The sequence below is a fragment of the Tenrec ecaudatus genome, chromosome 7 (assembly GCF_050624435.1).
Source record: "Tenrec ecaudatus isolate mTenEca1 chromosome 7, mTenEca1.hap1, whole genome shotgun sequence".
Taxonomy (NCBI): domain Eukaryota; kingdom Metazoa; phylum Chordata; class Mammalia; order Afrosoricida; family Tenrecidae; genus Tenrec; species Tenrec ecaudatus.
The window spans coordinates 72,163,880-72,190,637 of record NC_134536.1 but is presented as its reverse complement, the minus strand read 5'-3'; the positions used below and the strand labels follow the sequence as shown (position 1 = coordinate 72,190,637).

At 39.0% G+C, this 26,758-nt stretch overlaps 1 protein-coding gene and 1 pseudogene across 4 annotated transcripts in view; one reads left to right on the top strand and one right to left on the bottom strand.

Annotated features, from left to right (window-relative positions):
* The window catches only part of ASCC3 (activating signal cointegrator 1 complex subunit 3), a 344,981-nt gene that overhangs the window by 162,082 nt on the left and 156,141 nt on the right, over nucleotides 1-26,758 (bottom strand). For all 4 annotated transcript variants that reach the window (XM_075554730.1, XM_075554729.1, XM_075554728.1 and 1 more), the window contains exon 14: nucleotides 12,820-12,954. In XM_075554730.1, coding sequence (XP_075410845.1) covers nucleotides 12,820-12,954 — 135 coding nt within the window. The remainder of the gene's footprint in view (nucleotides 1-12,819; nucleotides 12,955-26,758) is intronic.
* On the top strand, nucleotides 14,090-14,554 carry LOC142453084 (large ribosomal subunit protein eL21-like; annotated as a pseudogene).

The following is a 26,758-nucleotide window of genomic DNA, read 5'->3' as shown; positions in this document are numbered from 1 at the left end:
CCTCCATGATACAACTGCTGAAGACAAATGGGTGCATAAGCAAATGTGGTGAAGAAAGCTGATGGTGCCCGACTATCAAAAGGTATAGTATCTGGGGTCTTAAAGGCTTGAAGGTAAACAAGCGGCCACCTAGCTCAGAAGCAACAAAACCCACATGGAAGAAGCACATCAGGCTGTGTGATAACAAGGTGTCGAAGGGATCAGGTATAAGGCATCATCAGAACAAAAAAATCTTACCATAGTGAATGAGGGGGGAGTGCAGAGTGGAGACACAAAGCCCATTTGTCCGCCACTGGAGATCCCCTTGCAGAGGGGTCTTGGGGGAGACGAGCCAGTCAATGTGCGGTGTAGCAACAATGAAAAATACAACTTTCCTCTGGTTCCTAAATGCTCCCCCCCACCCCCCCCCCCCACCCCCCACTATCATGATCCGAATTCTACCTTGCAAGTCTGGCTAGATCAGAGGATGTAGACTGGTACAGAAAGGAAATGGAAAACACAGGGAATCCAGGACCAGTGGTATGAGTGGCAATAATGGGAGGGTAGAGAGAGAGTGGGTTGGAAAGAGGGAACCGATTACAAGGGTCTACATATGACCTTCTCCCTGGGGGATAGACAACAGAAAAGTAGGTGAAGGGAGACGTCAGACAGGGCAAGATATGACAAAATAATAATTTATAAATTACCAAGGGCTCACGAGGGAGGGGGAGCGGGAAGGGAGGGGATAAATGAGGAGCTGATGCCAGGGGCTTAAGTGGAGAGCAAAAGTTTTTAGAATGATGAGGGCAATGAATGTACAGATGTGCTTTACACAACTGATGTATGTGTGGATTGTGGAAAAAATTGTATGAGCCCCTAATAAAACGATTAAAAAATTATGCATAAAGCTCATGTACATAAACAAGTAGAGTGGAGAACTAACTATGCCATTTAAGTAAGAAACAATGGGCTCACACATAAGAACAACTGTGAGGAGGGTGCAGGACTGGCCTATGCTGACCTCATCTCCACAACGGTAAACCATTCTGGTTGAGCTAATTATTCACTTTTGAGGCTTCCTCACCCCCCACTATCATGACCCCAGTCCTGCCTTTCAGTTCTGGCTAGACCAGAGCATGTTCACTGGTACAGATAGGAACTCATGACACACAGAACCCAGGTCAGATAAACCCCTCAGGAACAGAAATGGGAGCAGTGATACCAGGGGGAAGTTGGGGAGAGGAGGGGAGGAACGGACCTGATTGCAATGACTGAAGCATAAGTCCCTTGCCCCCATCCTCCCTACGCCCCCTTCCCCTCAAGGAGATGACTAACAGAAATGTGGGTGAAGGGAGACAACGGTGATTGTAAAATATAAAAATAATGATGTATAATTTATCAAGGGGTCACCAGGGTGGGTTGGGGGGGTAAGGGAGGAAAAAATGAAGAGGTGATACCAAGGGCTCAAATAAAAAGTAAATTTTTAGATAATGATGATTGCAACAAGTACGAATGTTTAATATAATTAAAGTGAAGAATGCGATAAGAGTTGTAAGATCCCCCAATAAAATGATTTTTTAAAAAGCAGGGGTGGGGGGATTGAATACACAGCAACACTGTACCAAAAAGAACTGGTCAATCATTTAAAAAAATCACTTCATAGGATGGCATATGATCAGAGTAAGTGGTACGGACAGAATTAGCTCAAGTTGCAATAAAGGCAGCGGTGAAAAGAAGCTCCAGGGATTTACAGACGATCCATCGGCATACTTCAGCAGCGGGCACAATGCTAGAAGTTCCCTTTCCGGTCCATAAAATAAGGATGATAATGCCCTGGCCAATTGATGATATTTTGTGTCCAGTTTCTGATTTTTGTTCAAGTTGTTGGTTTAAATAAATTTTGAGTTGTTCTTTATTTTTTAAAATCATTTTTTGGGAGCTTGTACAACTCATATCACAATCCATATATACATCCATTGTGTCAAGCACATTTGTACATTTGTTGCCATCATCATTCTCAAAACATTTACTTTCTACTTGAGCCCTTATCAGCTCATTTTCCCCCTCCCTCCCCACTACCCCTCCCTCATGAATCCTTTCTAATTCATAAATTATTATTATTTTTGTCTTATCTTACACTATCTGATGTCTCCCTTCACCCACTTTTATGTCATCCATCCACCAGGAAGAAGGTTGTATGTAGATATCCCTGTAATAAGCTCCCCCTTTCTACCGCACCTTCTCCTCATTGTTCTGGAAGGGGCCATCTGTCCTTGATTCCTTGTATTTCCAGTTCCTATCTATAACAGTGTACATCCTCTGGTCTAGCCAGATTTGTAAGGCAGAATTGGGATCATGATAGTGGGGGGAAGCATTTAAGAACTAGAGGAAAGTTGTATGTTTCATCATTGCTACCCTGTACCCTGACTGGCTCATCTCCTCCCCACAGTCATTCAGTCAGGGGGTGTCCAGTTGCCTACACATGGGCTTTGGGTCTCCACTCTACACTCACCCTCATTTCCAATGATATGATTTTTGTTCTTCGATGTCTGATACCTTATCCCTTCTACACCTTGTGGTCATACAGGCTGGTGTGCTTCTTCCATGTGGGCTTTGTTGCTTCTGAGCTAGATGGCTGTTTGGTTATCTTCACGCCTTTAAGACCCCAGACACTAAATCCTTTTGATAGCCGGGCACCATCACCTTTCTTCACCACATTTGCTTATGCACACATTTGTCTTCAGTGATCATATCAGGAAGGTGAGCACCCACTAATATTATCTTTTTGTTCTTTGCTGTCTGATACCTGATCCCCTCTACACCTTGTGGTCACACAGGCTGGTATGCTTCTTCCATGTGAGCTTTGATGCTTCTGAGCTAAATAGCTGCTTGTTTATCTACAAGCCTTTAAGACCCCAGACGCTTTATCTTTTGATAGCCGGGCACCATCAGCTTTCTTCACCACATTTGCTTATGTACCCACTTTGTCTTCAGTGATCGTATCAGGAAGGTGTGCATCATGGAATGCCAATTTAATAGCACATGGTCTTGCATTGAGTAAGTACTTGAGTGGAGGTCCAATGTCCATCTGGGACAAGAGAAAAGTAAAAGTAAATAGAGAAAAGAAGTAGGAGACAAAGGGTATTTATAGAGGTCTAAATATAGGCAGGCACATATGTAAATATATTTTTATAGGATGGTGGGGAAATAGATCTACATGCACATATTTATAGGTTGGGTCATTCTCTTTTAATATAGGCACTGTCATAGATTTCTCTCTCGTTACTTTTTCTGAGTCCAAAACATGTTGAGCTATTTTGTTGTCAATTTTGCATTGTTTAGAAATTTTAACTTTTGACTTCTATGATTCAATAGGTTTTTTAGTAGTATACTATTTAATTTCCATGTATTTATTCTAGTTTCATTAATCAGAAAAATGCTTTATAATTTCAACTTGTTAAAGCTTTTGAGACTTGTTTTGTGGCCTAGCATATACACGGTCAATCTGAAAAATAATCTGTGTGCTAGAAAAAAGCACGTATTGTTCACGGTTCTGATGGCTGGATGGCGCATTCTCCATATGTCCATGAGGTCTATTTGGCTTATAGTTTGATTTACGTTCCCAATGCCTTCAGAAACTTTTAATAATTGAAAGGAGCTCTGATGGTATAGAGAGTTACATCTTGGGCTGCCAACTGCAAGGTGAGCAGTTTGAATCTAGGGAAAGACAAGGTTTTCTGCTCCAATAAAGTTTATACACTTGCAAACCCAAGGGAGCAGTTATTTGGACTTATAAGGTAGCTGGAAGTCAGAGTCGACTGTATGGTAGTGGGTCTGGTTTGGAGTTTGGTCCATGCTTGAAAGTGGTGTTGACCCCTGCCATTATTGCAGCTTTTACTATTTATTCTTTATATTAGGTATTTATTTTATTTTGGTGCATTGATGCTGGGGGCATAATTCAATACTATTAAATTGATTCCTGGTTCATGGTGACCATAGAGGACAGTGGAACTGTCCTTGTGGGATTCCGAGTCTTATGCCTATTTGCTGGGTTATTCTTTACTAATATGAAATGCCTTTATCTCTTATAATAGATCTTGATTTAAAGTCTATTTTAGTAGCTTTCAATATGGTCATTTCTCTTCTGTTAAAATAGTTTCATCCAATATCATTCCATAGTTCAATTACATCAAGCAGTATTGTACAACGGCTGCCACAATCAGTTTGAAAACATTTTTTTCCTTCTTCCCTTTTATACCCTCCCTCACTGTACCCCCAGAAATCCTTGTTCTATGTGCTGTCCCTATAGGTACATCCACCTGGGTTTCATTTACTGAAAAACAGAAAAATATGTAACAAAAAATCAAGAGAGAGACCCCTAATAACTTAACACAGCTGAGATAAACCCCCATATGAATAAACACAAAGGCCTAGAAAATGTTGAAAACCAGATCAGGCGTAGTTGCATTGACACTTTTTCTCTATCTCTTTATTATTTTCCATCCGTTTGTGTCCCGTGGTTTAAGATCTGTTTCTTATAAACAAAAGACTAGATCGTGTTTCATTTGGATTATTTTAATTCAATCTGCTTTCTGACTTTTATGTAGGGCATTTAGACCTTTCATATTTAAGATTATTCCTAAAAATTAAGTATCTACATCACTCACTTTGCTATTTGTTTGTGCTTTGCAACTGTTTTTTCTATTCTGAATTTTCTGTTACTGTATTTATTTAGCTGCTTTCTTCTGATGTGCTATATTGCTAACTTTCCTTGTTTCTTCAGGATGTTTCCTGTTGGTGATTTCTTAGTGTTTACCAAGTATGCTGACACACATTTGCCACAGCAGACAACACATGAGAAAACTTCACGTGTGACATTAACATTACTCTACACCTGAAATAGTCCTCTGACGCCGCCATGACCATTTACAACCTATATTTCATAAGTTTACTTAATGATTTCTTACAAACTTAATGTTGTATTGGTGGGATTGAATTAGAGTTTATTCCCCCAGAATGTCATCTACTTGGGTCCTTATGACAGCCTGTGAAGTGATGCACTTTGAAGATCTCTCTGTTAACTTTTATTTTTCCCCTCTGTGCACTCTGTGGGTGCTGCCAGGTCAGCATTTCAAACACACCAGCCGGCCCTTTGGCGGAAATAGGAAGCTAAGCCTGCCATGAAGATTTAGAGCAGGTTGCTTTGATTCCGAATAGACTCAATGGCAGTGAATTTGGTTGTGTGGGTTTTTTTTCTTTTAGTTTTAAACAATCTAACGCCGATCCTTTCCATTTGGAGTGCTTCTGTGCCCAATACTTGCAGAGCGGCTCTAGTGGGGGCAAACCGTTTGAGATTCCCCTCATCTTCATATGAGAACTTCACTGGTGGAAAATTCCTGGTTGGAAAGAGTTTCTTTACGTGCCACTCTATTTTCTTTGGTCAGTGAGTTTCTGGTGAGAAACTCATATTGGTGGATATCTTGGTATGCTACATTGTTTTTCTCATGCTGCTTCCAAAATTCTTTCCTTGTGTTGTTTTCAATAACTATTAGGATATGGCATGGAGCTGGTCTTTATGATTTTTTTTAAAAAATTGAGATTAATGTAGCTTACTATATTCACTGGCTTGATTTTCTGTTCGGGTCTCAAAAATTCTCTCTGATTCCGTCTCTGATTCTACACCTTTATTATCCTAGTGCCCTGGCATTAAAATAAATCCTAATTAGATTTCTTAATTATCATATTTCTATTTGGATTTGTTTGATCATCTATTTTCTTTTCTCTTCATATATGCTGTTATATTCTTCCATTTCATCATCCATCTACTAGACTCTCTTGTTGAATGCTTCTCTTACTTTTTCTCATTCAGTTGCAGCAGTTCTGTGTACATATTGTTCGCTTATGTCTTAATTTCCACAGTGAGTCTTTAATTTTGTCCATTTGTTTCTTGATCTCCACTCGCTTGTATTCTGTGTGCTCTTTACTTTCTTTATAATAGCAAAATGATCAATTACTTACACTAAGCTGCCCTCCTCCTCCCTTGGAGAAAATCCCTCTTTATGTTTTGCTTTAGACTGGTTTGTCACTTACAACTTTATAGGTTTTACTATTTTTTTATTGAACATGGACAAACCATCTTGCTGGTTTTTTTCTTCTTATTATTTACATTTTGTATTTTGTCTCTCTTGCTTTGTGGGAAAATGTTATAATTGGATAGCCTGATTCCACAGAAATCGAGCACTCATTGCAAATTGCAAGGTCAGGGCCTGCACCGACCAGATGTTCGGCAAGGCAAAGAACAGAGCCTATCTCTGCAGACCCAGCACTGGGCGTCCCAGGGGTAACTACACACTCTCATCAGGTAGCTTCAAGTCATTATGGACTCAAAGGCTTTGCCTTTTCTCCTGATAACCAATAGGGAGCATTCTTATCCTTCAGGTTCTGGGGGGTTTGTATTTCCATCGTGGATTTACAAGGTTCTAGCTGCTTGATTCCTAGAATTCAATATCCATGCACAGGAGGGGCTTGGCTGCTTATAGACACTAACACAAGAGATGGAGCTAAGCTTTCCTAAGGTGAAACAGGGGTGGGGGCTCTTTATGTCTTTCTGCCATGGATGTGCCTGCACAGGCTGTGGCATGCAATCAATCTGCAGCATTCCCTACCCTGCTGCCCTTCGTTGCCTTAATGCTCATCTATCCTGGGCTTGTGAGATTCAGGGGTACCCTCTAGAAGCCACTGCTGCTTTATAACCCCTCCCAATTGTAAGGCCTCTCAAGGGCCACTTTGTGCTGCCTGGAGAACGGCGCGCACACCCCGGGCGACAGCTTCCTTTGGTGAATTCACTGTTCAGATGTTACCCAGCACCATCCCCAAACCGCTGCCATGTGCAAGGGCTAATGCTCGGCAGATGGGTTCTCCCAGTTCCTGTGACCTCCCCATTCCTGCGCCCCCCTGCCCACCCCCCGCCTCCTCCACTTCTGGACTTAGCTCAACTCTTTATCACCTGAGCTGCCAGTTGCAGTTCTGAGATCTCAGCCTATATCCGTTTTCATTTGTTGTTCAGTGAAGTCCCAGCTAGGGAAGCAAGTAGCAGCCTCCACTCACTTTGCCATCTTGTTTTGCTTCCTCTTTTCTGTAATTTTTCTCATTATAAAGACTCTGATAGTAAAAGTCTTAATATATATTAACTTTTCTTCTAATATTTCCTGGTAAAGAGGCTTAAGCTTAAGATTTCTAGGTTAAAGGGCCTGACAAATTCGGCGTTTAAAATAGGTTATCTCAAGGATTGTTAAAAGATTACACTGATAGTTTCCCTAGGCCACATATGAGTGTGTCAGAACCTCAAATCATTTCCGAAGCCACTGTCATCACTGTCAGTTACTGAAGACTCACTGAGCCTGTTAACTAATAATTTTTATCTAGTAGTACATCTTCTTCCAAAGTATATTTACCAATTGTATTTTTTGTTCACTTACTTATTGGAAATGCCGATGTTTAGCTTATTCTTAATAAGAATACATAGAAAAATGTAGGTGTTAAACAGTGGCAGCCAGCTGATTCCGACTAACTGCCCTGCAGGGCAGAGAAGTGCCCCTGTGGGGTCCAAGGTCGTCAGTCTCTACAGGAGCAGGCAGCCTCATTTTCCTCCTGGAGAGTGGCTGGTGGATTTAAACTACTGACGCTGCAGTTAGCAGCCCAACTTTCGCAACCAGGGCTCGACTTCCGTTGCACAAGTGATGCAATTGTGGCCTGCGGTCATTCAGGAGGCGCGGTTAGGCGTCTTTGTCAAAACAAACCCCAGTGATGGGGCTCCAAAGCCCCACATCTGCCCGAGGTGGTTCCATCCGAAAACAGAGGAGGCATACTCCCAAAGGTCCCATTAAATCCTCTTTTATTTCTGAAAGGTCTTTGCCTTGAAAGGTTTGATAAATGTGGACATCCCTCCTGTGATCGCAACATAAACGTTGCATTAGAATGATGATGTCAGCTCCAAAGGGAAGAGAGATTGATAATGTATGGATGGGAAAAGAGGAAATGTTGAGAGGATGACATTTTGCCTAAAATTAAAATAAAAACTAAGAGAAAGGAGAGTATTAAGCACCCTGTTCCTGTCTTAGGTTAACAGATAATCATCTATGCCAGGAAAGGGAAATTCTCATTTTAATGGGACAGGAGGACACTGCAAGGCTGCCATCCACAGTAAGCATAAAAGTACTTATATCAACCCAGCTTTTATCGACTTAAGCAAAGACTGCAGCTGGATCTATGAAAACAACATGGGGACAGTTGTGGATCTAGAATAAAAAGGCATAAAAATGGCACTTTTAAGTAGCTTGAAGGTACTTATTAGTATTGGATTTGTCTCAGTGTTCTAACTTGTTCAATAGATATTTCCAATAAGTGCATCATAAGGGAAGTTATATGATATACCATGTCTACTCCTATATGCTCAAAACTTAGCCCATATCAGAGAAATATTGCATACGGCAGAAGGGAATACCGATCTCAGTACTAGAATATTTTAAACCTGTAAAATATTTTGCCCCTAAAGAAAAGGTGATTTATTTGACTGAGATTGTGAGTGAACATAATTTGAAGATACAAACATATAGATAAACATTCATGTAACTTAAATTTGTATCGTAACAGGAAACAATGGCTTAACAAATAATAAAAATTGTGCTCTAAAGGATGTATCTGTTTCTGTCAGCACGTTAATACACCAGACCTAAACCAAATTTACCACTTTAAAGTTGCTTATAATTCACAATGACCCTGTGACAGGACAGTTGCCCCCGTGGGTTTCTAAGGCTGCAAACCCTCATGGGACTAGAAAGCCTACACTTTTCTGCATGAAGAGGCTGGTGGTTTTGAACTGCTGACCTTGTGGCTAGCAGCCAATGTGTACGCTGCTACATTTCCAGGGCACAGTAATACAGGCTGTGATTATTCTGTGAGGTATGTTCTGTGTTACAGAACATGTGGTTCCTGAGACAGCAATCTTTGGAGGAGAAAGAATAAGGACATATTATAAGATGCACGGTCCTGGTGGCACAGCAGACTAGGAACTGTATTGTTAACCGTTTAAATCCGCCAACCATTGTGCGGGAGGAAAGTGTGGCTCGGCAAGGACTCACAGCCTCCGAAATTCTGCTCTGTCCTGCTGAGTTACTCTGCGTTGGTCTAGCTATAGTGCTCATGATCTTCAAATTTCAGTTATTGGGATATATTATCTAAAAATAAGATTTCTATGATATAAATACAGTCTTACCATTGTTCAGCCTGGTTCCTAAAGAAACACACACTACTACTCCATGTGTTTTTCACCGTAACACACTAGAGTAGCCGTGCTTTACTCCAGTACTGTTCCCATTCGCTGACCAGAAATTAAGGTTCAGAAAGGTTATGTACCTCAGGCCCCAGGGTTTCCATGGAAGTAACAAATGCTAGGTTTTCAAAACCGTGGTCTCTTGCTGTGGACCCTATTTGACAACCCTGAGATGCCTGCCCTGCTTTTGGGGAGAACACTAAGCTACATCTCTTAGCTCAAGCCACTGCTGGAGTATTTTCCTTTCCATTCTTAATGTTTGAGGAAATGAAACACGGGTGGTTTCTGAGCTGATGGTGACTAACAGCAAACACAGGGGCAGTTAGAAGAGCCTGAGAAGGATTACTACCAGTTGGAGAGAAATATGAACCATGGCAGAGGCACAGAAATAACGTCTGTATACTTTCCCACACACGTACGCACCAACATACAGAAGAGGAGCATCTCCTTCCTGAAGTTTTACTTATTAGTTATATAAAGTTCTGTTGTATTCCATAAGGCTGCAGCCAAATGCATTAAGATCTGTACTTAGTAAGTCAAGAACTCAGATGGGCACATTAAACACTTCGGGGTAAAGCACCACTGTGATACCACAGGAATTTAGCAGTACTTCAATTAACAAGAGTCACGAGGCTAAGTTCCTATATACTAGACAACACATTTACCTTCTAATTTAATTTTAATGTTTTGAGCATTTAATTTCCCATTTTTCAAACACATAGGAGGGAAATCTATTATTATCACGGTAATGGCTTTCTTAGGGTTGCTAGAATGTTAATACCATTCAAGTTCATATGGAATTTCAAGAAATAAAAAAAATATGATCAGCACTAGAGAAATAATTTTAAATTCTGGAATTTCAAGAAAACATTCAGAGAGATACTTTTTCAATAAAAATAATTTCCAGTCTGAAGAGGTACACATTAAAAATATCTAAGAGGAATATGATTGGGCTAAATAAATGTTCTTCACTAAAAATAAATGAACAACAAAAACATAAAAAGACTCAGTGACTTAGTCCTTGAGAAAAGCTTGGGAGGTTAGCCTGTTTGCTTTTGAACACAGAGCAGAACTTTCCAGTCAGATCCTTGTTCAAATCAAGACTGCACTACATATTCCTGGGACTCTCTGGGAATATTATGTATTATCTATGAGTTTTAGTTTCCTAAACAGTAAAATGAGATTAAGAATTTTTAAAGGAAGAATAGTTGTGCAGATTAAATGGAAGATGAAAAGGAAAACATCTTTAATAATGTCTGTTTCATAGGACAAATGGGGGGAAGTAATTTGGGGGCTGCTATAACGGGCCCTGGTGCTGCTGGGCGGCACTGGACTGCTAATTAACTATAAGGTCAGCGGTTCAAACCCATTCACTGCGCCATGGACAAAGAGAAGGTTGTCTGCTTCTGTAACAATTTAAAGTCTCAGAAAACTGTGTAATGTTGCTACAAGTTGGTATTGATTCAATGGTAATGGGTTTGGATTTTTGTTTTTGTTATCAGCCCTATGAAGGGCCAGAAATATAATGGTGAATAGGACAATGTTCTTCAAAAAACTGTGCTTAATAAATGTTTATGTAACTCATTCATACCACAAAAGCCCAATATTTATAGTTCTATCAAGATGAAAATCAATCATAATAAAAATAGAGTAGCTGAAACAATTATTACAGGGGGGCACAGAAAGGGAGAGTGGGGCAATAGAAAGTCAACACAGATAAGTACTCCCAAAACCAAGAATCAAACTCCCTGCCATCAAGTCGATTCTGACTCATGATGAGCCGATAGGACAGGGCAGAATTGTTCTTGTGGGTTTCTGAGACTGTACCTCTTTACAGGAGTAGAAAGCCTCTTCTTTATACTACCGGGGGGCTGGTGGTTTGAAATTGCTGACCTTGAGGTTAGCAGCCCGATGCATAACCACTACGCCAACAAAACTCCTGGTCCAATGGGTCCAAGAAGGTGGGAAAAAGGAAAATGAGCTGACTGCCGGAACCCAAGTGGAAGGCGAATTTTGAGAATGATGAGGGCAACGAATGTATAAGGGTGCTTTACTCAATTGATGTATGTATGGATTGTGATAAGAGCTGTATGAGTCCCAATAAAATGATTTATTAAAAAAAAGGTGGAAAATGTGTGAAATGTGGTTGTGGCGAGCGGAGCATAACCTCCTGAAAATTACTGACAAGTGAATTGCATTATGTGTCCGTCAGAGCTCAATAAAACGAATCGAAAAGAAAAAATAAACAAAGATACCAGACAAGTGTAAACCAGATGATTAGGGGTTTAAAGTTTTCCCACTGTATTAAAACTTTTTATTTTCCCGGACTATTTCTTTCTCAACATAATAATCTATGGGAAGTTGTCTTTGGTGAATGATGAAATGGGAAATGTTTTGTCACACACACATATATTTACAATACATTTAACATAATAGAAAGTCTTCATGAGTTTTCTACAAACTTTAGAAAATATCCTGCTATATTTGACTTAACTTACATGTGCTGTTTCAAGAAATAATAGTACAAATAAAGTTTATAGGATTCTAAGGACTGAATGTAAAAGTGTCTCGATTGGTAAAACTCAATATATGATGTTAAACATATTATTGTTAACAAAGAAAATAAAAACACAAACAATAAAACTGTATTACTTAAGGTAGCGGTGGCTGTTAGGATTTAGAGGTGTTAAGCAGCAAGAAATCCACAAGGTGGCTCTCAAAGCTCGGCTTAAAAATTTATCAGCAATGCTTTACATTTCTGGACTTGTAACTGGTTTATAAAACTTAGGTTTTCAAGTACTCTCAAGAAATTAATGATTAAAAAGTAGCTGGAAGAATAGGGGGCTGTGTACCAAATGTTTCATCAAAGAAAATTTTATAAAATGAAGACAATAAATACATTTTGGAGTTCTAATGTGAAAGTGACTTGATATTTAAAACAACTAACATTAGCTTATCACAATCAAAATCTAAATTATCAACCTCAGTTGACAACATTTTGAGTTGCAGCGGGGGTTAAATTCATTCTATCAAGACAGTAAACATCAAAGCACATAAAGAACTATACATATTTGGCATTACATCAGTAAAATGTACACAAACAAGTATAATGTATACACATATGCTTTTGTTACATAAATACTTTTGGAGGTATAATATACCCATAAATTATTATTATTTTTTAAATCTGAAAGTTTACTTTCAAAGCTTTAAATTAAGAATCCCCAATTTTTCTCTGTCAAAGTCCAGACAGCAAATACTTTATACTTTGTAGATCTTGCAGTCTATTCACAGGATAGTAAGTGCCAGGAAGCCAATATATACCTTCTAGCAGACAAAATTAAATCTGTAATGGGGACCCGTTATGAAATCATTAAGTTAAGATAACATCAAGATGATAACATTCCTGGAAGTGGGAGACTAGGATCTTCCACACACAAAACACCTGGCACATTTGGTCCATTTGTGCAGTCTGTCTTTGTTTAGCCCTTGCTGTCATTGACCCCTACCTGTTTTTCTGCGTGTCCGTATTCAGGTCCTTGCGCAGACAAAAAGAAGGGAATCTGGCCATTATTTTTTGCTCTTTCTATTAGAGACATTGCTGTTCTTACAGTGGCATTTCGTGCATGTACAAACACCATCACCTAAAAGAAAGAAAAGCAATCTACTTACTATTCAAATTCATCCATACTGGTCTGGAAAACACTACATAGAAATATATTTTAATTGTTTAAAACAAAGCCCTCAGTTTACGCGTTCTCCAAGTTTTCCTTAAGTCAGAACAAAGTACACAAAATACAAATAAAAGACAAGTTTGAGAAAATACAGTATGTGACTTTATTCACTACCAGACGACTTCTGAGCCAGTGAAAATCAGAACTGAACTAAGTATTCTACACACTTTACAGATAAATGTACACATTTCTCTTTTAATGAGATGGCTGACAAGCACACTAATTTTTTATGAGTCCAGATAGTTAAAAACAAAAACCAAGAACAAGGTACTTGCTTCTCCTTGGAAAAGTACTACATCAAATGAAATTTTCAGAATCATAAAGATGTTTATGGAAATCTAAAAAATAAAGAATATTCCTTTTTAGACATCAATGTCTAAGAGCAAGCATATAGAATGTGTTTTGGTAACTGCTGGAGATGAAATGCTGGTCTTTCCTTCAGTAGACCTTCAACACTGATGGTAGAAATCTCAACAGGAGAGTCTCTATCTGGATGTTTTCTCAAGGAGAAGTGGCCGCATGCACTTTCTGAGGATTTTACGAGGGAAAATGCAGATGTAACGGAAGAGAATATAGGGGGGAAGAGTTGGCAGTCTGCATCTACAGCATATTCCGTGCCTACAAAATCGCTCCTCTATGCTGCTGCTTTTTTTAAATGATTTTTTTTTTTTGCTTCCACCTTTCCCAGTCACCTTAACCCCTCACTTCCCAAAGAGCCATTCCAAGCCCATTGCTGTGTGTGAGTTGATTTCAACTCACAGAGATCCTATGGAATATGGTGGAACTGGCCCCCGAAGTTTTCAAGGCTGTAATATTTAAAGAAAAAGTGCCGCCTTTCTCCCATGAGGACGCTGGTAATGTTAATCCACCCACCTTTTGGTTAGTAGCTGGTGTGCTTAACCACTACATCAAAGGGCTCTTTAACCTGTCATGAGAATGCTTTCTGCTTCTCTTTTATTTTGATACAACTTATTCTCATTATTGGAAGGCATGATGGATCAAAAAGCTTTTCGGCCGGAAATGCCTCCTGGCAGTGACCTCTAAACTGACGAGCACCCAGGGAAAGAGGAGGGGCACCCGCTACATGTTCTCCAGGCCCTTCAGGAAGCATGGCGTCGTCCCCCTGGCCACATGCATGTGAATCTACAAGAAAGGTGACATTGTGGACATCAAGGGCAGGGGCACGGGTCAGAAGGAGATGCCACACAATTGCTACCATGGCAAAACCGGACGTGTCTACAACATGACCCAGCATGCTGTTGGCATTGTTGTGAACAAGCAAGTTAAGGGCAAGATCCTCGCCAAGAGAATCAACGTGCGCACTGAGCACAGAAGAGGCGGAACAGCTTCCTGAAGCGCGGGAAGGAGAACGGCCAGAAGGAGCCCAGGAAGGGCACCTGGGTGCAGCTGAAGCGCCAGCCTGCCCCTCCAGGAGGCCCACCTTGTGCAGACCAATGGGAAGGAGCCCGAGCTGCTGGGGCCCTGCCCCATGAGTTCATGCCTAGTCTGAGATAAAGCTGTCCTGGGCAAAAAAAAAAAAAGCATTTCTGAAATTTTGTTCCTAAATTATCAAGTTTACAGATATTACTTGGAACATATGTTACACTAGACCCTCGGGCAGGGCTATGTGGAGCATACTTGTTATACTGGACTATGGGGTAAATGTATGTGGGGCACAATGTTCCCACTGTGTCAAGGGGGGTGGGTAGGATTATGCCCCTATAGAGTCTGATCCCCTGACAGGAGCATACGATTTAGGGCTTCTGAGAATGAGGCAATTGCATGAACATGGAATTATGAGAAACTCACATGTAGTTGAGTCACTTAGTATTTATAAAAGTAACTTCCAAATAATATACAGGAACCTGGAAATATACTAGACAACATGTCTCAGTTAAAAAAAATCCGAGTCTTATAAAAAAAAAATCACACCTCTGGGATTTACCACCTCATCCAACACCCTGTACAAACCCTTTCTCCCACTGTAAACAGTCATTGAGCTCTTCTGTTAATAACTGCATTCACCACCAATGGGATGGCAGCTGCCTTATAGAAACCCCACAGGAGTAAAATATAGGTGGGTGTTCTATGTCTCAAGGGGGCATTAAAGGGTTAAAGAGCTATTCACTAGTTTGGGGAAAAAAAACCCAAATTTTATTTTTCACATGAGCTGATTTTCTCAATTTTTATATAGTGTGAATAAAATTATCTTTAAAAACTCAATCTTACACATATATAAGCTAAAGAACAGGCCTTTTGCTTATTATGCACAATTTAGAAACAAGTATCCTCAGCCTCAGCTTTCAACCAAACAACAACTTCTAAAACTCTCTGGAGTCAGGATGGCGTGACACTTAGGCTTCAGCAACTTGGAGGTCTTAAGTCCAACCGCTGCTCTCATCTCAATTATCTTTTTCTGCAGGGTAAGCAAGAGCTTTGGTGTTACTTTATGCAACACATTAAGGAAGATATGCAGGCAATTATTTTTACTCAGGGTATTAAATTGACAGGGCTCATGGGAGCCCACATTGATAACAGAGGTGCATATTTGGAGGATTCATAAGAATGAAAAGGGAAGGAGGCATAGGATTGGCCAGAATGAAGAGGGTGACAGAGAGGGGTCTAGAGCACACGTTATACATTTAACAAACAGTAATCTTATGTCTATATACTTGTCAAAGAAAATGCTCTGCATATAGCATGCTGACTAAAATTCACAAAAAGCAAACAAAATCTTATACAACAATCACACAAGAGACTGAATTAACTGATTAGTTGATATTTTTAAGGCATATTGAAAGTAAAGGAGAGATGAATTTCAGAAGACCAGAATTCCTCGTGAAAAATTTCCAAAGCATGGACTTTGTTGTTTTTTTTTTTTTAAGAGAAAGCACCAAGTCAGGTAGAGAAATGCAACACACGTCAGTGAGCCATCACAGGCATAGAAGTGGAGGTCTCTCACACTGTCCGTTCTAATCTAGCTGCAGATACTAACACGCTTTGAAAGAAAAGGAGCATACAAATATTTGCTTTCAAACAAGAGGACACTGTATAGTTTAAAATCAGGAAAGGTGTGTGTCAGGATTGTAACCTTTTACCACACTTATTTAATATGCATCCCAATCTAATAATCTTCAAAGAACTATATGAAGGTGAATAATTCCAGCATCAAGCGTGAAGGAAGACTCCCTAACAATACGCAATGTGCAGACAAAACATCCTCACTCACTGAAAGGGAAGAGGATGTGAAGCGCTTACTTAAGAAGAATACAGACGTCCGTATGAATAACACCTCACCGTCAAGGAAACAAAAATGCCCACAGCTGGACTTACAGGCAACAGCATGGTAAGTGAAGAAGAGAGGAGCATCGCCAAGGATTTCATTTACTTGGATCCACAATCAATGCCCACGGAAGCAGCAGTCAAAATACAAAACAAACAAGTATTGTACTAGGCTGCAAAAGATCTCTTTAAAGTGTCAGAAGCAACGGCGTCACTTTGATGAGCAAGGTATCCATTATGCACGCTGTGGTGTTTCCCATTGCCTCGTATGCACGGGAAGACTGGATAGTGACTAAAGGAGCCGGAAGAACAATGGCACAGCTCAGTGATGGTGCTCACCAAGCACAGGGAACACCCAGTCAGAATACTACTCAGAAGCACGGATGGTGAGACCAACCTCAGACTCTGCCCAGGTGATCAGGAGGAACCAGCTCCAGAGGAGGACACGGTGTTTGGTAAAGTAGAGAGAGTCAGGGAAAAGAGGAAGATGAATGGGATTGATTGACCCAGTGGCTGCAGTCAGGGGAATAATTTAGGATGGCCCAGGACAGGGCAGTGTTTCCTTCTGCTGCATGCAGGGTTGCTTTGAGTAAACAGGGCTGCCAAGACCTGGAGCTGACTAACAGTCCCTAATGACAACTGGTTTTATGGGGAAACATCTTTCCTTCATAGGACATCATTAGGAGACAGTCACAAAGGCTCACTGTGACATCTTCATTTCAGATATAAGCTATTTAATACTGTTTGACAGAAAATTCTACTAAACACAATGCTAAGCAGCAACCTCACTAGTTTGAAATCTGTTCAATTTTATCATGTTTCGTGCAAAAGGGAGGCACATTTCGACTGTTTCTTTTTAAAGGGCATTTTTCTCATATAAAAACCTTCTGACATAGCTAAAGCTCATAGACTTAACATTAAGCTTTAAGGAATGTTTATTACAATGACATTATTATCACTATTAATTTATTCATTAATTAAAATGTATATGAGCAAGCCATCACTTTCAACCTCTGAGAAAAAAGAAGCAAGGTCTCATCCCTTTATCTACTGTGATAGACAAAATAACCCCCTAACACTATTTTATATGAATAAATAGCTACTAAATTGCAAATCAATGAATTACTTAATATGGTTTGTATGGCCACAGTCTCGCTGATTCCCACACAATTGGATTGCTAGGCACCACCGAGTCTGTTCCAACTTGATCTCTTGCGCAACACAATCAAGCATTCCTCAGTTCTGAGCAACCTCATAATTTTTATTTTTTGAGTTCTTTGTTACAGTCACTGTGACAATCCATAAGTGATTGGTTGAGACTATGAACATAAAGTGCTTATGGTCTACCTAGGGAATTGGACAATTTGTTGCTAATGCAAAGAATAGTATAGAACTTGGAATACTTAAGTGTCAATTTGGCTAGGTCATGATTTGCAATGACTTAGCAGTTAAGTAATTATATAATTTGGCAATGTACCTCTATGACAAAGAGGTCCCATTTGGGTGTGAGTTTTCTGTTGCCTTAATGAGTCATCATTTTAGTAGAAAATATAACTCAAGTTATCACACTTAACTAAGTTGCGACCTTTCACTGCCTTGAACCGCCTTGCTCGAGGGGAATTTCCTTGATGGTACAGTCTGCATCTAACATACATGAATGGTTTCACAGCTTTCTCTCTCGCTCTGGTTCCTACCTCTACTTCATCATCATCTGACCACCAGTTCTTGCAACACGAGCCAGCACTGCACCATCGGGCCTTACAACATGACTTGGTCAGCCCCTGCCATCACATAAGGGGAGCCTCAAACTGATGCCTGATCCACAGATTTAGAACCTGTGGGAGTCATTTCCTTAGGGGATTGTCAGTTCTATGAGACGTTCCAGGGCAGTATGGAACACAAAACCAGAAGGGAAAAAAAAAGACTGAGGAAAGGAGCAGTGAGTGATGTAGGAGAAGATGGAGTGATATAGCAGTTTCATAAATTTGGACATCTGGGACATCTTTAACTTTTACCTTTTAAAACCAAGCATTGTGTTGACCCTTCGAAAATAAGTTATTTATGTATAAATATATGTATAGGTATGATATACTATATAAGAAGTAATATGAAAGTGGATAGGGCATGGCCCCTGAGCTGAAATAGATGTATGATCTAAAGAAGTAGATAAAACTCTGTGTGTGTGTATATACATATATATATATATATATATATATATATATATATATATATATATATATATATATATATATATAATTTAGGCAACTGAACCAAAGGGAAGGGATGCAGATAATGTAGGTTATCCAACTCAGAGGTTGAATCAAGTAGGTTGTATCTATTTATTCATTGTAAGTATTTATGGAGTACCTGCTATGTGCACTGAACTAAGCACCAAAGATATAACGATAAATATGTTTCTAGATTCCAAATTGGGATACAGTTCTTATAGAGAAGATATGTCACTTTGAAAATAAAGTTTTCCTGGCTGTAGAAGAAGGGCGCTGGCTGGATGAGATGGAAGAGACCAGTTAGCACTATGTAATATGTTCAGGGGTTAGCAAGTCCATATGTTCTTTACAAAACTGCTTCTCATCAAAACCCAAGAGCACCAAAGATATAACGATAAATATGTTTCTAGATTCCAAATTGGGATACAGTTCTTATAGAGAAGATATGTCACTTTGAAAATAAAGTTTTCCTGGCTGTAGAAGAAGGGCGCTGGCTGGATGAGATGGAAGAGACCAGTTAGCACTATGTAATATGTTCAGGGGTTAGCAAGTCCATATGTTCTTTACAAAACTGCTTCTCATCAAAACCCAAGGTTCACGTCACTAGAAGCACTGCCCGGTGCTTGTTAAAATACAAACTCCAGGAAGCACTGACAACCAAAAGAGCAAAAGTACTAGAGGTGAAAACTGAGTAACAACTGCTGATATGACTGTAGTCCTGCTGCGGGAAGTGAGCTAATAATGACCACTGACTTGAGATCATGTGTCTTTCCTAAACAGACAGTTCAAGCCAAAAATAAGTAAAGCCGCCACTACCAAGACATGCTAACACGTAACAAAGAAACAACTCTAGTAAACTACTCTTACTTATGCATTTGAAACATCAAAAAAAAATAAGGGGACATTTTATATACATAGTAATTTTTTCAGATGGGCTATGGTTTTGTTAGGAACTACATTGTTATTTATCATAATCCAAATGCCACATTATGTAAATTCTGTTTAAATAACAGATACAGAGAACATACAGAAAAATAAAATATGACTAAATCTTCATTAATTACTTCATTATGATTTATCACTTACCATTTTGCAAATTATATTCTACCACAGACAACAGAAATATTAGTTACAACTTAAAGTAGCAATTTCTTTTTATTAAAAGATCTATCACGTCTTGTTTGGTAAATTCTCTTTCTTAATATGAATATTCTGTCTCGAGGCGCCAATATGGAGTTATTACAAGGTTCTGGGTCTCTATAAACGTACTTGATTTTATGGCTTGTTAATTTGGCTAATTAATTTAAATAGACTCATATGAAAATTATAACTAGCAAAGAAGATAGCACTGCTTCATTTGTCAAAATAACTCCAAATTAATCTTAAGAAGTATGGTTTGTAGCTGAATAGCAGTTAAATGGACATATGTCATTAAAAGCAAGTTTAAGAGAGTAGATTTAACTGAGCAATGCTGACAAATTTTGATTGTTTAATAAAACTATCATATTTTCTCTTAAGGTTTGTTAGGTTAAATACTCCTTTACACTGATTTACAAGATTTATGTATATATTTACAAATATTTTACGTAGGTATTTTCAGGTTAACCAGCCATTTAGGTTTTTAAGTGTATAGCAGAATCAGCCCTGCACTAGGAAAGGATGTGTTTGAATTTGAGCACTGTCCCTGGTACTTAATTTGGCAAAGAAAGTGTTCTTTATATGAGATGGTGATTAAGATAATTAAAAAGCTAAATTCAGTAATCATTTAAAAACTGGAATGTTTCCGTAACTGATATTCTTTCAAGATCTATCAGAAGAAGTACAGATAATTTTTTAAAAGGCCAAAAACTCTACTTTGAAATAATATTAAATAGCAGTGTATTTTAGAAAAAATTATTTCATTGCCTTAATTCTAATTTCCCCCAGAATAAGCATGAAGAATATGGGTGATAAGGTAAAGGAAAAAAATCTCGAATTTAGCAAATTTTAGAATGTGTCAAAATCTAGAAGTCACAAACGGTCGCTGCTTTGCAGTTTGGCCTTCACAATTCAGGGCTAAGACACAAAGTGCATTTCTAAAACTACCGTAAGTACCTGGGTGGCACAAAGGGCTAAACACGGAACTCCTAACAGAGAAGTTGTCAGTTGGATCCCACACGGAGAGAGGCACATGGCAGGAGGGCCAGGCTTCCAATGGCCATGGTCCTGAAAACCCCATGAGGCCGTTTCTCTCGGAACACACAGGGCACCAACATGAATGGTCTCATGCTGACTCCTCGCTCAGAAACTGTGAGAACATGTGTCGTGCAGTAGTTATTAATAATGAAGTATTACAGCACCAGTGGTGATAAAAGTCAGTAAGACTCATTGGCTTAAGACTAGAATGGTTAAATCAGTAAACGAATGCTATAAATTGACAGCTATTTTCCTTTAGCAACTTTAACTATTTTTTGTACAAATGTTTATTTTGTGAGACATCACCCAAAATACTTTAAATCACTGACCCTTTACCAACCATTTCAAGAGGAATTATGGTCCACCCAGGGAATTGGGCAATTGGTTGCTAATGCAAAGAATAGCATAGAACTTGAAATGGGCAAGGCTATGTGTCAATTTGACGAGGTCACGATCTGCAATGACTTGGCAGTTAGGTAATTATGTAATTTGGCAATGTACATATATGTAGGTGTGTGTGTATTTATTGAGACCTTTTAGGGTTGAAATTATTTGAAAACAGGAGGAAGGCAAGTAAAGGGTTAAATATAAAATCTTGACTCAAAGCCTCTTTCCTACAATTTCTGCTGAGGGCAAGGAGTCAGCATCTTCGTGCGAGCTGCGCCAGAGACAATTCAAGTTGGTGACCCTAAGTGTTCCGAGAGGAACTACCTTATAGGAATTTCATCTCAGAAAATGAAAATATATCTGAGAAAGACAGAAGACGGTGGAGAGAAGTCCCTTAGAAAAAGGCTGCTGAGATATGTATTGTGTACTATCTGGCTCTGGCTCTCACACTGAGGGCTGGAGAATGAGGTTTAAGGTTGGGAAGCTGGCTTGCCTCAGTATTTATATTTTTGCTCTAACAAACATAGTCCCTTACTACCTTGCTCTCAATGCTTCTCATCTTTCTTAACCCACATCTTCAAGAGAATTAAGCTTTAATAGCCTTGATGAAAAGTCTTGATTTTAAAAGTGTGGGGCCCAAGGACCAGTAGCATTAGCATCAGCATCAGTATTAGCACCACCTGGGAACTTGTTAGAACTACCAGCCCCCTAATTACCAGCCCCACCCCAGAACTGAATCACAAACTCACTCATGGTGAGGCCTAGCAATTTATTTTAACAAGCTCTCCAGGTGATTCTGAGGCGTTAAAAGGTTGAGAACCTGACTTAGAGATGCATCGTATATATATATTTTTAAGAAGCTTCTCTTCTATGAATTTAGCATAATTCTTAATTGACTGGGGAAAATGGTCTAATCATCAAACCTACCTCACAGAGTTGAGGTGAGATAATACAAATAAAAGAGACATAGGCAGTGACCAATAATTGTTAATAGTTCTTTGAAAGCAATTCTCCTGATGATTCAAGTTTTGACTGGATGATATATCCACACGGTGTAAAAATGAACATCTTTACTGAGTAAAGACTCCCTGCTCCATTCCTACTAATGCGGCCTGCAACTCTAGTAACCACCACAGTGTATTTCTGAGATGAGAGAGAGATGAGAGAGAGAGAGAGAGAGAGAGAGAGAGAGAGAGAGAGAGAGAGAGAGAGAGAGAGAGAGAGAGAGAGAGAGAGAGAGAGAGAGAGAGAGAGAGAGAGAGAGAGAGAGAGAGAGAGAGAGAGAGAGAGAGAACTTCAAAAGTCCTTGGAAAATTCTATTTTCTACCAACTTTCTGAAGCCCCTCCATGTATACAAATATACACTGGTAATTTTAATGCCTCTGTTCCTGTATGGAAGTGTACTATACACACTGTTCTGCTCTGCTTTCTTCACTGAATCACACACATTGAAAATCTTTCCACATCAGTGCAGTTGTCTTATTCATTGTCTCAACACCTCCCCCCCATCCCCCACCCCATCCCCGCAAAAACAAACAAACCCAACAACCTCGCAACTGTCATCCGATCAATTCCAACTCACTGTGACCTCCTAAGTCAGGCTCGAGCTGCCTCTAAGCCCCCCGCGCTCCTCATTTACTGCTTACTGTGGTGTCATATTCCATCTCATGGAAACACCGTGATTTACTCACACACACTCTGTTGCATGGACATGCACTTTGTTTCTAATCCTTTTTAATCAAAAGCTATGATATAATCACATACATTATATGCTTGTGAACATACTTGTGGGAAAATTTACTGGAGCAAGTACGTATGAAATAGTCTTTGAATTACATCCTCATGATGAACCTTCTGCCACTTCCTTGTCTGTACGGTTTCTTTATTTCATATGAGTTCGCAGATGCTTTTTGTTCAGGTCTTGGCCCACTTACAATGGAGTTCCATTCTGAAGACTTTGCCATAAGTTGGTTCTGGCCTGGTCAAATTTTCCTTTTTATTTTAGCTTTCATTGTCTTTTATTTGTAAATGTTTTATTGTGAATTAGGTGAAGTTTACAAAGCATATCATCAGTTTTACATTCAACACATCCACTGCTATCCCTGAAATGTGACATCATTGATTCCACTTCTTTTGTTTTATCTCCAATTCTCCTCCCCTAACCCTCTGAATGTTGTCATTGAGTAAATGCTGCCCTTTTAATCTTAAATGAGTGATTATTCCAACATGAGAGTGAGTTCAGGTTCAGATCTGAAGGGCGACTAAGGGCCATAATTTTGGAAATGGCACTCACTTTCTCTCTCACTGCCATTCAGTTATTGTTGACTTAGCCTCTGTGGGGTTCTGAGACAGTAACTGTTTATGGGAGTAGAAAGCCCGGTCTTTCTCTCTCGGAGCTGCTGTGGGTGGTTTTCAATGGCCGATCATGCCGATCGCAGCCCAAAGCGTAACCACCGTACCACCAGGGCTCCTATGAGTGCCACTCATCTGTATCACTTCATCTGTATAGCATCTCTATAAAGCTGACTTTTGGAGTTGTAAATATTACATATACACTTACAGATATGTTTCAATAATCCATAAAAACACAGATTATAAAATTTCACTTTGATGAGGAAACACAGTTGGACAATATGTAGTGGTTTGTCCGCTGTGGTAATAACCCCACTTGTAGAGGGCTCTGTAGAGTCTGGGCTTTTCTTGGGGATGGGGGTTAGCATTTCTGGTCAGAAGTTTAAAGACTTGTTCATATGGTTTTAAAATTTTTTTCTTAATATACTTCAAGGTACCATCTCACTACTTCCAGAATATGCCTATGTTTTCAAGCAACAGAAGCTTTTGATTTAGTTTAGAAAATACTCCAAATGTTTGATACCTTCTATCCTTCCAGTACCTCATTATTTATTCTTCTTGTGCATTTCTTTTCTCTTTAAGTTCCATCAAGTCCTGATCTGTCAATTCACCTTCTTCATGATCTATGCATTGTTTCACATCATAGTGTTAAATTTTAAATTCAGTAGAAGTCTTACCACGTGGAGGATTTTCCCACTGATCTCTTCCCTCAGATTACCCAGATCAAATGCTGATAGCATGTTCACATCACTCAGAGTTTTAGTATTTCAAAGAGCCTGCACGCACCATTCTGTAACTTCCTCAATATAGTGTTTCGGCTTGCTATACAGCAGTGTTTTGACAAAGGATTGAACATCATAATTTGATTATGGCACTATCAGCAAATTATGCACTTCAACAATGCATATATACTCGTTGCCACCAACGGGATTCCAACTAGCAATCTTATAGGATAGAGTTAAACTGCCCCTACGGGTTTCCAAGACTGCAAAACCTTACAGAAGAAAGCTTCATCTTATTACTAATGATAAGCTATATGAAACAAAAACAGAAACGGACAGTCATAGGTGCAGTTCACTGTATATATATAAGTATCTATTTTCATATTAGTAAGGCAAATATTTGGTCTTAGTTTATGCTTCTTTTCCTGAATTTGCTTTTGAGACGACATGTTTCAGTAGAGAAATAGTTAATTTTTCTTTATTTATATCTGTCAACATTGTTCTCTGCAATTCACAAACTAGGAAATGAAAATATGTCAAGAACATATGAGTTAATATCAGTAGCACTGAGTGGTAGAAGAAAAGCAAACATAGGCCCAGAGCTCAATGCTGCCATCACAAATACCATTACACATATAGATTATCGTCATCTACAATAGATGCCTACGAGGAAAAACAGTGAAAAGAACAATTTGCATAATATTATCCCGAGTGTCTTTATCACCCATCAAAATTAATTATCTCAGAGAATAAAAGTAGGACAAGGAAAGGAGAGTAGGAGATGCAAAGATAATTGCTTTTTTGGGTATATGTGTGTAGTCTTACTCATCAAAACAAACCTTTAACAGTTTTATAATTTAAAAATTACATTGGAAAGAAAAAATAACCAGTCACTGCAATGAGGAATAAGTTATGCTGGCACATCTGAAATTGAACACAAGTAACAATGCATTCCTACTAAGGCTCCAATTCATGTACATACACGAGTTTATGCCAATGTGTCACCAGTGGGTGGTTACAATAACATTCCCTCAGCAACACACTTGTCTTATTCTACTCCGGGTGTTTATTACAAAAATGCCCAACCAAAATCATGACTCTGAGAGGTTCTGCTAGGCCAATTCAATTCCAGCCAGAGAACCCTGGTGAAAATGCTAAGGCAACAGGTACTTTTTATTCCAAAGGGAGAATCTTGTGAGATTCTCTCTCAAGAGAAAATCAGTGTCAGGATAATCAGCAGGGCTTATTATAAAGAATTTTAAAGAAAACGGAACATTGCAATGGCAAGAAAATGCCAGGTAAGTCATGCCACAAAACTTGTTTCCATTATGACAAGACAGCTGGCTCATTCTTCAAGGGTAGCAAGTTTCGTCTCCCAAAAACATTCTGGCTTTGTTTCCTCCAAGACTGATGCTATTATAATAGCAGATATGATGTAACAATTTCATTGCTAAGAGATTCATAGTGTTAAGAAAAAAATCTAAGGAATTCATGTTTATTGAACAATGCATTAATTAGGGAGATGGTGGTACTTTTGGTCTAAGTGGGAAATGTATCTTGTTTTAGTTTATCTGGAAGTGCTATAAGAAGAGAAATTGCCTAGCTGGAGGAAATAAACTGTGTTTTAAGAGAAAGAGGTTCAAGGACATTGAAAAGTAAATCCATATGGAAATTATTAGAGATTTAAGGCAGAAGTGAACATATGGACCGAAGAACAGTAACATCTGGAAAAACAAAATATAAGCTCATGATAAATTAAATATGCACTAAGAAAAACAGAAACTCATTCTAGGCTCAGAAAAGCAATTATTGGAAAAACAATTTTATATTAGAGAAATATTCTTAAATCAACAGTTTAAGGGAAGAGAACTTCATCATAGTAAAGAGAACATGAATTTGTACTTTTAAAAATCCACATTACATGGTGATACAGTTTTAAGGAAGTGAACATAGGAAAAAGGAGACAAAATATATTAAAATACTCAAAAGATTATATTTGAATTAAATGAATTAATATGGGGACATATAGGTAAAACAAGTTAAAGAGAGAAGTTATTAAAAGCAAAACAAAAAATGTTCTTTTAAGAAAAGAGAAGATGAACAATAAAGCTCTTAGAGAACGAGCCCTCGGTGAGAGTTAGTGTGCGGAAAATAGATTTTGAAATAGGGGTTTTGATTTAAAGATTTTATATTAAAGCTTGGGAGACCTGGCAGTGTAATGGTTATGTGTTGGGCTGAGATAGTCGGCAGTCTGAAATCACTAGGGTAGCTCCATGGAAGAAAGGCTGGGCTGTCCACGCCCGTTAATTAACACAGTGTCGGGAACCCTCCAGAGCTGGCACTGGCTTGATGGCAGTGAGTTTGGTTTTAGAAGATATTAAATTCCCTGAAAACTGGATCTAGTTCTTAAACTTCATTAGAGTAAATATACAAAACTAACCATCACATCTACATTGGAAAGATGGGAGTTGTGTTATTATTTAAATAAGAAAGCTCAGTTCCTCCAGCTATAAGCAGTGTTCTATTTTTGGTCATGCATAGCCAAAGAATTCACATATCATGTATCAC